The 12,771-nt window shown below is 34.7% G+C and overlaps 1 protein-coding gene across 2 annotated transcripts; it reads right to left on the reverse strand.

Annotated features, from left to right (window-relative positions):
- Positions 1-560: 560 nt before the first annotated feature.
- Positions 561-12,765, reverse strand: LOC141900007 (uncharacterized). Of its 2 annotated transcripts, XM_074786697.1 has the most exons (23): positions 12,725-12,765; positions 12,276-12,616; positions 11,796-11,975; positions 11,076-11,275; positions 10,542-10,626; positions 8,328-8,480; positions 8,060-8,149; positions 7,798-7,956; positions 7,415-7,631; positions 6,847-6,995; positions 6,460-6,558; positions 6,217-6,358; positions 5,648-5,715; positions 5,388-5,497; positions 5,214-5,303; positions 4,853-4,976; positions 4,299-4,445; positions 3,901-4,127; positions 3,396-3,464; positions 2,954-3,104; positions 2,751-2,841; positions 1,972-2,061; positions 561-1,666 (listed from the first exon to the last, which is right to left on the reverse strand). In XM_074786697.1, exons 2-23 carry the CDS (start codon positions 12,444-12,446, stop codon positions 1,536-1,538), a joined length of 2,943 nt encoding a protein of 980 aa, XP_074642798.1. In that variant the 5' UTR covers positions 12,447-12,616; positions 12,725-12,765; the 3' UTR covers positions 561-1,535. The 2 variants fall into 2 exon arrangements, with proteins under 2 accessions (XP_074642798.1, XP_074642797.1); XM_074786696.1 differs by lacking the exon at positions 12,725-12,765 and having other exon boundaries at positions 12,276-12,686.
- Positions 12,766-12,771: the final 6 nt, after the last annotated feature.

Genomic DNA, 12,771 nt, shown 5'->3' on the forward strand with positions numbered 1-12,771 from the left:
CAATATCAGGTGATATATCAATTAACAGAATTGTAGCTATATCACTTAATTGCTATTTACTTGTTTGACGTAGAACTTGTCAGCTTTTCATCAAAAGTATGATTATCACAATGAATAACAGTGCGTCAGTACGTTCCGTATATCTGTAAACCTGAACACCACAAACAGGTTGACATTTCATACTGTCAAAATAACCCAATCGAATGAATAGGCTATACGTCACATTCTAAGCATAAGATGAGTTGTGGTATTTCAATATAGTTGTATAAGATGACTTTTACATACTTTTACGGCCGCTGTCTCAAGCATCAGATACCATAAGAATAGGAGAAAGCAAAAAAAGACTACTTGATCTCTTAAAAGCTCCTTCAAAACCGAAATGCTTTTAAAGATGCTTGAAACTCCCTTAATTTGGACGTAGGGTTGGCGTCACTAAACTTAAGACCCCCTAAACATAAAACATAAAGAGTCGTCATAGGAAAAAGCAAAAAGTAGTTTTCTTTTAAATCAAATATGAACGTTTTATTTTAGAAAAATATAGAACAAAACTCAAGTAGAAATATAGAAATATTACAATTATGTCTCTCCGTGGTAGATTTCATAATCATCTTTAAGCTTATATATAAAAGTGTTCGAACAACGAATAAACTGTCTATCATCTAAAACTTAAAACATAATGTGTCTCTATAGGCAAATATTAAAGTTTAACATTGGTAAATTAACTTAGATCACATATTTACAAAAACTTCAGTCGAATTTCCATAAAGCAGCTACGCATCTTGTGATTATCACGAACAATATTGTGTAAAAACGGTTTGCGAAGAAAGGGTATGTATGTGCATTACAAATAAATTTCGTCCAAAAATGTTGCATATTGACGAGGTAAATTAGATTACCTTCGGACCTTAAACCAACGAACCGGTAACTGTTGGTTTCCATACTAGAGATTAATGACGTTTCGACCACTACCCTCCGAGTTTTTCTTCAATATCTTCATGTCGCAGATATAAAAGTTTATATAAATGTCCCACATTCTAAAACTTGCCACAAGGCACAGATGCACAGATATGAATCGTGAAACAATATGGAGTTATTCATACCCCCGTGAGACATGAAATCTTACGAATTCAAAAGAATTCGTCATATTATGAGAAACAAGAATTGAACAAATATTTTTCTTGTATTGGAATATTTCTATTAGGCTGTACGCATTTCGTGTACGCAAATGAATTTCCGCGGTAGTAAATAGCAGAGAGATTGGTTATTTAGAAGATCTTCCGATAACACATACCTAGGTAACGTCTGGCATGCTTGAAATGGTTGGCCATAAGTTCATTTGTTAAGCACATAGCAAAATATATGATATACTCTGTTTAATATTATGTATAATATTCTTCAAAATAGACCAGGCAATCGGAAGCCCTGTAATTTCTTGAAGTCCTTTTATGAATCCTTATTGGATAAAGACTTAAACAATAACTTGGAGGGAATCTGACTGACAGCGAGTAAAACAATCTCCAATTTCCCGCTTAGCACTAAAAATCGTCATCATCTTCACCGACAACATCATACATCGGTTTTTCCTTTTTATGTTTCCGCGATTTTGATTTCCTTGTCGGAGTAATGTCGCTATCATCGAAAGCTGGGTTCTGATATGCGATACCATCTACAAAAAATTTAAGAGGCTCAGCATTTTCTCCTTCAAAGTTTTGTTTTGTTAAACCCATTAAATGCGTAAAAGATACGTATTAAAACATTAAGTAAGTTTAAAAATGGAGATTTTAGCTTTTAAATAGATACATTCAAATGTGTGCAAATAAATGTAAATGGTGGATTTAGTTCCACGGTCATGGTTTTGTGGTTTTATAGATGAATAATCAGCAATTTGATGTTACTGTGCACATTCTCATTCAACCCAAAATCGAGGAACTGGGTCCTAATCATCTTAACAAATGGATTCAGTATAATTACTTGAATCATCTGCTTTCGATTTCAAGTTAGTCTTAGTTCGTTCCATCTCAAGCTGCATAGCATCAGACATCTTGCGTTTACTGGCAGAATCTGTGGATGTACGCGTAAATTTTAACGAAACATACATTTAAAAAAAAAGATAGCCATATTTACACCAAGAAAAATATTCAAGGAAACTACAGAATATTCATACTCATTGTCTCCAATCATATTTAGCAGAAAGATATCTACTAACTCTGACTTCTTAAGTATCGGAGCCAGTATAATTCAACCGATTCAAAACACCAGGAAATTTATGCCCAGACATATACATCTGCACTAGATGCACTTAACTTGAGAGAACTGAGTGCGCATTTAGTGAATTATATTAGAAGCCTAAAACATTTGTTAAAAGAAATGGATTAATTTAGTTTACTGGTACATGAGTGCGCAGAAAATATGTGAACTATGAGTGAAACTTTGTACAATTGCGGTTAACAAATGATTCATAATTTGTCTGTTTACGATACAGCTGAAGTAAGTCATTTGATCAGAGTGAGATATCATCTAAACCCAAAGGATACATCTACGCAAGAGTTTTGATTGAGTCATCCATCCACACCGAGTCTAGACTTGCATTACTTAAACTCGACGTTGAGGAGTCTGTTGAACTGACATCACTTATACTAAGAATACAGCTCATTTTAAACTAGAGATTAGCTATTCTTTAGGTTATTCTCCGCACAAAAACCAAAATTTTCAGAAAAGAAACTTGCAAATCAAATTTCTATATACAATACCTTTTTCAATGCCATCCACCACTTTCATTGCATCAGGTTTGGACATTTTACCAGTGGCCATTAATTGTTTCAAAAACGTTTTTCTTTGATTCTGCAAATATGTATTTGAGAGAATAGTTAGCTATTTTTGTATTGAAGACTTAGATCACTATGCAACAACTATACCGCCATCTATACCAATATCCTCCAATAAACCAACTTACTTCCAATTCGGCTGCTAAATCATTTTCCATGGATTTATTGAAAGCGTCCATTTGTTTTTGTAGTTCGATTTGCATTTCATGTTCGAGATCCTCGCGAGCTTTCCGATGTTTCGTTTCTAACATCGCTTGCATCAAGATGGCCGAAGCATTTCTATAAAAAAAGGAAATAAACTATTCGTGTATGCACAAGCACATCACTTGCCAGTTTAATAGAATAGTTAATAACGAATTATGCTCTTCTTGAAAATATGAAGTAACCAATACCAACTAAACCAGAGATTTGACTTTTAACTCATTAGAAACTTGACCCAGGTATGATGTCTTATCTGGAGACTGAAAATGCAAGTCAGGTATCTGATCCAAAGTTTGAAGATTCTGTTGGATCAAAGTCAGTGAAATTGCCCTGTGCTATAGTAGCCTAATTGAATGAATTGAACCTTACCCGGCTCCACGTTTCTGAGCATCGTCCATTTCTTTGTAAGCCTCCTCTTGCAATTTCTCATCGATTTCTCTGAATACAAAAATTACAAAAAAAAGATGTTTAACTAACTGAACGCCTTTCATGAATATTCAGTATGAATTAAGAATTTAAGAATTTTACGGAATAGTAGATCTTTTACTATACAGATTGGAATCATTGAAAACCAATGATTAAGGTAGAGTTAACAAGAACAAGGTCTACACTAGTTCACTTGAACGTTTTAGTCAGAAACAAATGAAATCTCTAAATATCCATCCACTCATGGCTCCGAATGCAATGATATGGATATTTTTGGATCCCCCACCTCTTTAGAGGATACATGCAAGAAAAGGTGATCATTTTGAAGACAATCAAAATCGACCATAATGAATAAGTAGTATTAGTAATTTTATCGTTAAGATTCTCTTTTCTACATCAAAAATAAAGCGTTTTGTAAATTGTTTTCAAAGAAATATCGAACACCAACCTTTCTTTCACCATTCTCTTTTGTTCGAGTTTCTCTCGCAAAATTTGCTCTTGACGTTCGCGGCTAGCTTGAATTTTATCGCTCAGATGGCTGACGTCATTATAATGTTGCTGTATTATCTGATCGCTTATATTCAATGTTGACGGCTGATTAGCGATCTGATCCTGAAGTTTTTTCAACGTGTTATCTTGTTTAGCAATAACGGCTTGTCTTCTAGCTTGGCCCAACTACGATAGAATAGAAATTGAAAGTATGCATGAAATATGTTTTCTGTTGTTCTGCCTTACAGTGATTCCTAAGCTGAATTGTTGAACAGGGGTATGTTAGGTTCAGGCCTACCTAATGAATAAAGATAATGCATGAAGCAAATTTTAAAAAATTCTTAAAGAATACATCACCTGCAATCGACCGATCAACAAGCCTAGCTGTTTCTCCTGTTCTTTCAGGGCATCGTCCGTTTCTTGTTTCAGTCTCAATCGTAATTCAGCAATTGCCTGGAGACGTTCTGCCTCCAGTATTTCCTCTTCAGCTTTGATTTTATTCGACTTTTTTTAAAGTAAATGAAAATAAAAATGTCAATGTACCACTACCACTTCAGCATCCAGTTCCACTGTTGTGAGTTAAGAGTTAACTTTAGAGTTACAATTACCCTGGTAGTTCATTTCCAATGTTTTAACGCAAATCTTCAATCTTCAAATCTTAACTCAGAAATGTGAAACTGGATTCCAGAACTTCAGAACAGTTTCCAGATAAGGATGATAGATATATAGTCAAATTCAGTTGTAAGTAATCATTGGAAAAAGTTGATACATTACATCAGTCGTTTCTCGATGAAATACTATGATGAAATAAGGGAATCTGATTGTATTTTGAACAGGATTTCTAGCAGCAAGAAGTGGCACCAAAATCTTATTGCCATCTCTGAATTCAAGAAATCTAACCCTCCACTCACCAAATCCGCTTCTACTTTAGCTCTTTCTTTCTCATTAGAAAAACGCTGAACCATTTTCGCATCATCCTGTTGCTTCTTAAGATTAGCAAGGTTCTGCTTCCTTTGATTCAATTTCATTTCAAGCCTGATGAAAAATACAATTCATCAAACAATTAAAAGAATGTCAGTAGTCAATTACAAGATACCTGTAAGAAGCAAATAATTGATCAAAGATCTGCTAAAACATTTCAAGGGTAGTGTACTGAAATCAACCTTGGAGCTAAGAATCTTGAGCATTAAGAAAAGTTTTTCTAAATTTAATTTCAATCATGCGGCATTATTTGAGGCTATCAAACTTTCCGCAGATGGTGATGGTACTTACTGTTTCTGTTGCTTTAATTTACTGATTGACAGTTGATTTGTCAACGTCTGCATATTCTGATCATGTTCAAGTAAAATTCGTTGCTTTGCACTGAAATTAAATGAGGTTTAATGTATAACCAATTCCTTTCATATGAATAAACATATGGAATCCTGTAAAAGTAACGTTGCTCACTCTTCATCCATTCCCATCTGAATATCCAGTACTTTTAGAACGGCATTTTTCTGTTGGTCTTTGATCATCTGTTGTTCTTTTTGAGCACGAAGACTTTCTTCTTCTAATCTCTGTTCAGGTGAGCGAAAATTCATCGAGAAACATATAAATCAATGTACAGCAAACATGATCAGTTTTTAAAAGTTGGTTAATCTAATTCAGGCATCTTCAGTCCAATTAACATTCAAATTTTTAGTTTTTGGAAAATGTTTCAAACTCACTTTCTTTCTCTCAGCAAGTCTCTCTGCCATTTTTCTTTGCATGCGTTTTTTCTCTGACTTTTGTAAACCTGAAGTATGAAAAATCTCGATATAATAAGGCCTTCAAGTAACATAAAGCAGTTCCTGACCTACAGTTTCTTAAGATAATTAAGCCCAAAATCAATTCAACAAACATAAACTGAATTATTGTGAAGAAAATGAATCGATCAAGTTAAGCTTTATGTAAAAGTGAAGATTTTTTCAACGGCTTAAAGCAAGAAATCCTGAAATCATCACTAAAAGAATCTGGCCATTATATCAATTCACCATATTATTAACAAAAATAGCAGCTAAACAACTGTACAACCACACACCGAAAATGTTTGTTTTAAAGCAACCAGCCAAAAGGACTTATCTCAGCTTTTTAAAAAAGCTTCTTAGAAAAATTTTTGTAAAATTGAAATGATTTGACACGTTGATTGATTAACGAATCAGTTCTTTGGTATTTTCATTTAAGTCCACAATGTTCTAATGTGGTTCTCCTACTATTCTCACAAGAGTATCCAAAACGTTAATTGGCATGAACATACGTTCGAATTCCTGAACCTCTTGCTGATGCAATAACAACAGTCGTTCGGCTTCTTGTCGTGATAGTTGACCGAGCACCTCGATGTCATTGATGAAATCTTTATTCTCCTTGTCTATTAGTTCTTTCCGTTCTCCCTTGTTTTCCTATTGAGAATACAAGTGAAATTTCATACGAACACAGATAACTGGGATAAATTCGCAATAAAACCACACATTGAAGTGAAAAAGTCAAAGTATGAACTTACAGTTCTGAGTAAAGCGAGTTGCTGCAATTCAGTCTGGTCCAAGTCTGTTATTGTATCTTCTCTTTCTTGCCGTTGTTGTTCCTTCAGCGCATGGAATTCCTTGAATGAAGAAGAGGGAACTTGTGAGAAGTTTAATTTTTAATACAATTGTGCCTTCATTATTAGATAACAAACACATTAAACATAAATGGTTTGCTTAGATACATAAAGTACATTATTTGCAATACCTTGTGAGAAGTAACTCATTGCTGTGGAAGTTGATGTTATATAAGTAATTCGTAAAATTTCTAGTCATTCTTAAAATCTTTGATTTACTGAAATCTGAATTAGCCTTACCGGTACAGGATTGACCTAGTACAAGGCTTGATACTCTAAACTGAAACATACTTGTATAAATTCAGCTGTATTCGCGAATTTTTCACTTTTGTTACAAACGTCGATCACTTCATTTCTCTGTTTTTCATCCAATTGTTTCATTCTTCGTTCACGAGCCACAGCGAGTTTTTCTTGCAGACTCTGTTCTGCCCTCAGATGGCCTACAAAACCACATGAATGATGAGGGAGAGCAACATATAGATACTTCATAGAATTATACTAGAACTAGGGATCCCGCCCACTTGGGAAGTTGCCTGAAATGCTCAACATTAACAATCCGACAATTTCAATATTCAAAGCCCTACAGAAACCAAGGACCTTGAAACTTGCATTTTTCGATATTCAACCCCCACACATCCCCCCCTCCCGGTGGTAAACACAATTTATATGGGTTATCCCAGTCTATGGACAATAAGTTCAACATTGAGGTTCACACTATAGAATAGCAAGGACGAAAATCTATACTTCAGTGAACTTTGCTTTGAATAATTTGCCACACTCATGAGGGTCTACTCATTATACATATCCCACTGAATTTACATTGGAGTTATTTTTTAGTTCAATAAAGATGTTTTCTTACCAAGGATTAGTTTTTCTTCAGCCTGTTGAAGATTACTATCATATTCAGCTAATAATTGAGCCTTTTGTCGCTCCAATAATTTCCCATCCGTAATGAGTTTGTCCAGATTGGTTTCATGGGCATCGCGATTTGCCACATTTTCATCTTGTTGTTCTTTTTGCTGCATCAGTTTTAGCTGTGCGAGTTGTTTACGCCTGAGAATTCTCTCTTCTAGTGTCTAGAATGTATCAAACAAATTGGTATAATTTGGAAGCAAATGCAAAATACGCAGGTAGATATCCTGAGGCATACACTACCAGTCAAGATATTGTTACAAATCCAGATTTTTGGAACCAGTCTTCAATATTTTTCAAATTTATTACTGTGAAATCGATTGTACTTACCACTGCCTGTGTATTCATTTGCGCTGTAAATTTGCGCTCTGACGCCGCCATCGAAGCAGTCAACTGCGCCATCATTCTATCAATCTCCGCTTCTGATAATCCAGATGATTTCAGCATATCGACACGAACTTTCTCCTGTTGATCTTTAAGTTTTGCATTCTTACAAAAAAGGATGAAATAAACAATAGATTCGTTGAAACATCGCCAGAAATATCTCAAACAAAATGGAAAAATAATGATGATAAAATCGAAAAATGCTTACAAATTTTTGGGCGTATTTCGCTGGTAAGGCTTCAATTGTTTTTTCAAGGGCAGCTGGATTTTTCATTAGGTCTTTGTCAGCTCTCAATATCTGAACATTTAAATATGAATCTTTCACATTAACAAGAAGGTAAACCACACTTATGAGTTAAAAATGTGAAGCCTGTTTCATCTTAGTCCAGATATATGGAACTACTAGCTGCCGAATTTGAATGATTCAAACAACTTATCATATTGTTTAGGAAAATAGTGTTATTCAAATTTTTTACCGTTTCTTCTAGTTCTTGCTCTGCCTTCAGTTCCCCGAGTAGAGCAATAATCGCGTCGCGGACTTCTTTCGAAAATGCGTGATAGAATTCCGGTGATATCTGTCCATCTTTGAATAAAATGCCCAGAAGCATTTTGATCAACTGATTGAATGTCTGGAAAATAAAGGAAATATATATCAATGCAAAATCAAGAGGAAAATATTTCCATCATTTAATTATTTGCTCCTCTTATTTCTGTTATGATGGTGGTACTCAGGAGAACAAAATGAAAAGAATGCTTTGATCAATTTCTCGAGGTTTGGTATGTATCCCACTAGAGCCTATAATCACAAGAAAACTTTGGTCAGTCGGAAATCAAGATGGCTGTCTTTTTGTTCTAAAAGAATCATAAGGTAAATGGAAAATTCATTTGCCTTTTTATAATACTAGTAGGCCTACATGTGCATCGTGTATTGCATTTTAAATTTTTCAATGGAAATTTTTCAATGATTTTAGTAGTTCACACAATGTTCATGAATATTTGATTGTAGGGCTAGAGTATTCATATTTTTCGTTTAAGAAGCACTGGTTTGAAACACTTGTGGGATAGAACAGATGAAAATATATTCAAAATTTTTGAGAATTCATCCTTTTCCAAGGGAAAACTGGCTAGAAATCTTAACCCTTTTTTGGTTTCTTCCTAGCAAAAGCAACGTAGCCAAGATTTATAAAAGAAAAATCAATGAATATTTCACTTTTATTTCTTCATATTTTCACTCGACAAAAAGATGAACTACATTTGGACAAAAAACTGGCGTCATAGATTAGCCAACCTTTCATACATGGTGATATGTAGATGACTTAATCAAACTTACTGTTTATGTATATATTAAAACATTCAAAACAAAATTCGTTATGGATTAGAAATTAAGATTTAAAACGTTTGGCCTTATACTAAAGTAACAAGTTCCAGTGTCATTTTATGAAGTACATTCTAGTTTCATTCAACACCGGAAGTTATCAAATAACATACTATGCTGTGTTGATCAGTTGCTATAGCAAAATCACTCCCCTGATTATAAAATGATTATCCCACAGGTACTGCAATAATAACATAAATCTTTCATGGCGAACATCAACTTTACACGAGATATAGCAATACGATTGATTTATCAATACGCATCTACCTATATATGAATACACTTCACGGGCAAGATAGGGATCGATTGATGTACTTTCTTTATTAATCGGGATAGTTGGTGATCAATATATCCGGGGAGGTCTATCAGAGGTGAACGCTTACACGTATACGGCAGTAATTCATCAGGATATATAAAATAAATCTATAATAAACTTATAAAACAGGTGCTCCTGTCCTACTTATACGCTCAAGATCTAAAAGTGCAAATGAGAAACGTCATCCGGGTAGATTAGTGGTATTTCCACGAAAGCGTCTATATCCTTCGAGACAAAGATCAAAATATTTACATAATATGTCTAATCTTCCATTGATATCGCTGGACAATGTTTTGTACAGTCAATTTTGGGGGGATAGAAATGGGATACTCAAGTACCGAGTAGAATGATTAGATTTTTCTTTTCTTTTTTGCGCAGCGTCAACTTTATGTCGGAATTCACACTGATTTTGTATTTTTTCTATTCAAAAACAGAAAGAAAAATCTGAATACAGACAATTAGTATAGCTTTTTATATCATTGAATTGCTACACACCGGGGTTGGCACTGCGCAAATACTAAGTCAACACTTCATTTATTTCAACTGATATAAACAGTGTAGATTGTATTTTTTTCATATCAGCAAAGTGAACCGGTTTTCCAGTTTATGATATAAGGCATAAAATATTTCCATGGAGGGCACAGTACATGTAATTACAGTGCATTTAATAACTGTTTAACAACATGTGAGTCAACACGGAATAACTACATGTACACATGTGAGCAATAGATAGTGAACCAAACCATCTTAATTTCTATGAAATCAGGCCCACAGGAACTGGTTTATAAAAAATCTAGTATGAATAGAGAATATTAGTTTATGAAACTGGTATTCATAGAAATCTTTGAATTGAATGAAAAAGATGATAAACCAGTATCAGAACATTTACTGTTAACTGTTGTTTTTTCAACATGAAATAAGAAAACAAATGCATGCATCTGGAATACGTATAGATTTGTTAATGCTATTAACATTAACAGAAAAAGAAACAATTCTTACTATAATCCGATCATCGCGTAGCTCCCTTTCAAGCATCCAAACAGAATCCAAATCTTGACTAGTCAATTCTAAATTCATAGCATCGCTGAAAGTTTCAAAGAACATTTTTGAATAATGCTATCAGAAATATGCTGAAACTTGAAAGCTCTATTCTAGAAAAATCCTCATTCGAAATGTGTACCAATAGCAGCAAATCGAAAAAGAATTTAAGTGTAACAAACTCGTCACGGGTTAGATACTTCTAGACTTTAAGACAGAGTTTTCCAAAAGAAATTTTCTAATTTTATACCACACCCGATAAACCACCACACCTAGGAAATAACCACGGATGGATTTAGGGGGTGGACTGGTCAATAGGCCTTAAGAAAAAACTGAAAACTTTTAGAACATTGAATGATTCATTCAAAACTCTGATTTTTCAAATTCTCAACTTAAAACCATTTTCAATTCATTGTGAGTTTGACACTTAGCGAATTCCTACCTCTTAACAGTTTTATCCTTAAACATAAAATCAAGCCATCTACCGGTACTTACCCATTCGGTTGAAGCAGTGCATCGGCAAGTCCTCTTCTGCCCGGACGGTTGGCCGCGGTTTCATCGAGCGAATCGTCCTGATTTTCCAACGCGTCTATCATCAACGCTGCATCGCTAGTCTCCGGTTCACCATCGGGCTTTCTGTCGCCTCTTAGCAGTTTCGACTTCTTTCGAGAAAGTCGCTTTCTCGGAACTCCATCCTGTGTGTAATAAGGGATGAAACAATGGACTCAACTAAACTGGGAGTATCTTACATTTAGGAGATTGTGACAATCCAACCATAACAAAAAACTCATCTAAAATTATATCATATTTGGGATGCATCCTTCTGAAGTGGATCAACCAGCACTGGTTTATGAGGAGTTTGGATTAAAAATCCGATTTTAGCATACCAGTACATTTAAAGCTGCAAGTGAACATCGAAAAATATCCAAATTGGCTAAAAGTCCAGATTAAACTGTTTCAGATTGCAGAAAGGAGGTTCTATATTCATGTGGGCCAATTTCAAAGTTGTGAGATCTAACTTGGCGTTCTCATTGAAAATAAACTAATTTTAACTCTTGAGTTAACTTTTAAGTCACAACTGTGGAATTGAGTGTTATCATTAACATGAATTATCAAAAACATTCTTTCTCAGGTTTCTAAGAAAACCAGTTTTGCTCGGAGATATCAGGATTCAAAACCAGATTTATTTAACTCAAATATATTCAATACGCATACCATATCAACATTTGCCAATAGGAGTTTGCTTGATGCGCTGGAGCTTTGCCGGCCAAGTTTGTTCTTTTCGTTTTGGCCCTGCTTTTCCTTTGCTTCTACTTCTGCTTGACACTCTCCCGTACACAAGCCTGCACATGTACACGGCTTCTTCGCTTCTGCTTTTTCTGCATCTTTTTGCCTCTAAACGATGTGAAAATCACAAAAGTAACAATTTTGCAACTTTGATGGGCTGCATGTCAGGCTGCATTTTTATATACTTTTTAATCAACATTTCAGCCATTAGTTGGAGGGAGTCAGTGACCAGTAGTGTGCTAGGGATATCAGGAATACATTGAAAGGACTGTATTAGGCCTACACTACACGTTCTTCTTTGGACCAGCTAAAAACTAGACGAAAAAGAAAGATAGGGACCCTCACAGAAGACTAATACCAGCGACTATACAAATGATGACAGACAAGGTTTCTAAATCCTTAACCTACCTTCCTCTTTGCCAAGCTGTCAAATAAACATTTGGCGCAAAAAATGGCAGAAATCACACCAACAACAATACCAATAGCGGCCGCAATTCCTATCCACATTGGATCAGCATTCTCCCAAATACTTTTCTCCACGGGTATAGCGATAATATTTGGACAAGTTTGAGCTGCCATGATGATTACTGACTAAAATATTGCAGATGGTTGATGATGATTTTTCACTAACTTTCCTTTTTATCCTGACTAAACAAGTTGGATTTCAAATGAATTACAGAATTTTGTGGATTATCCGGCATCCCAATTCTATTTCTGTTGCATTGATTCGATAGTCCGAATCATATATTCTAAAAGAAAAGCAAAAATACTCCAAAATTTAAACTAGCTACTACTAGCGAAAAGATTACTTCCGCATGTTTCCACCTGTCAAAACTAGCCATGTGCTCAATATTTACATGTGTTGCTAAGAAACAAACTGTTTTTAAATCCCCTTCCATCACCA

Source organism: Tubulanus polymorphus, chromosome 2 (genome assembly GCF_964204645.1).
Source record: "Tubulanus polymorphus chromosome 2, tnTubPoly1.2, whole genome shotgun sequence".
Classification (NCBI taxonomy): domain Eukaryota; kingdom Metazoa; phylum Nemertea; class Palaeonemertea; order Tubulaniformes; family Tubulanidae; genus Tubulanus; species Tubulanus polymorphus.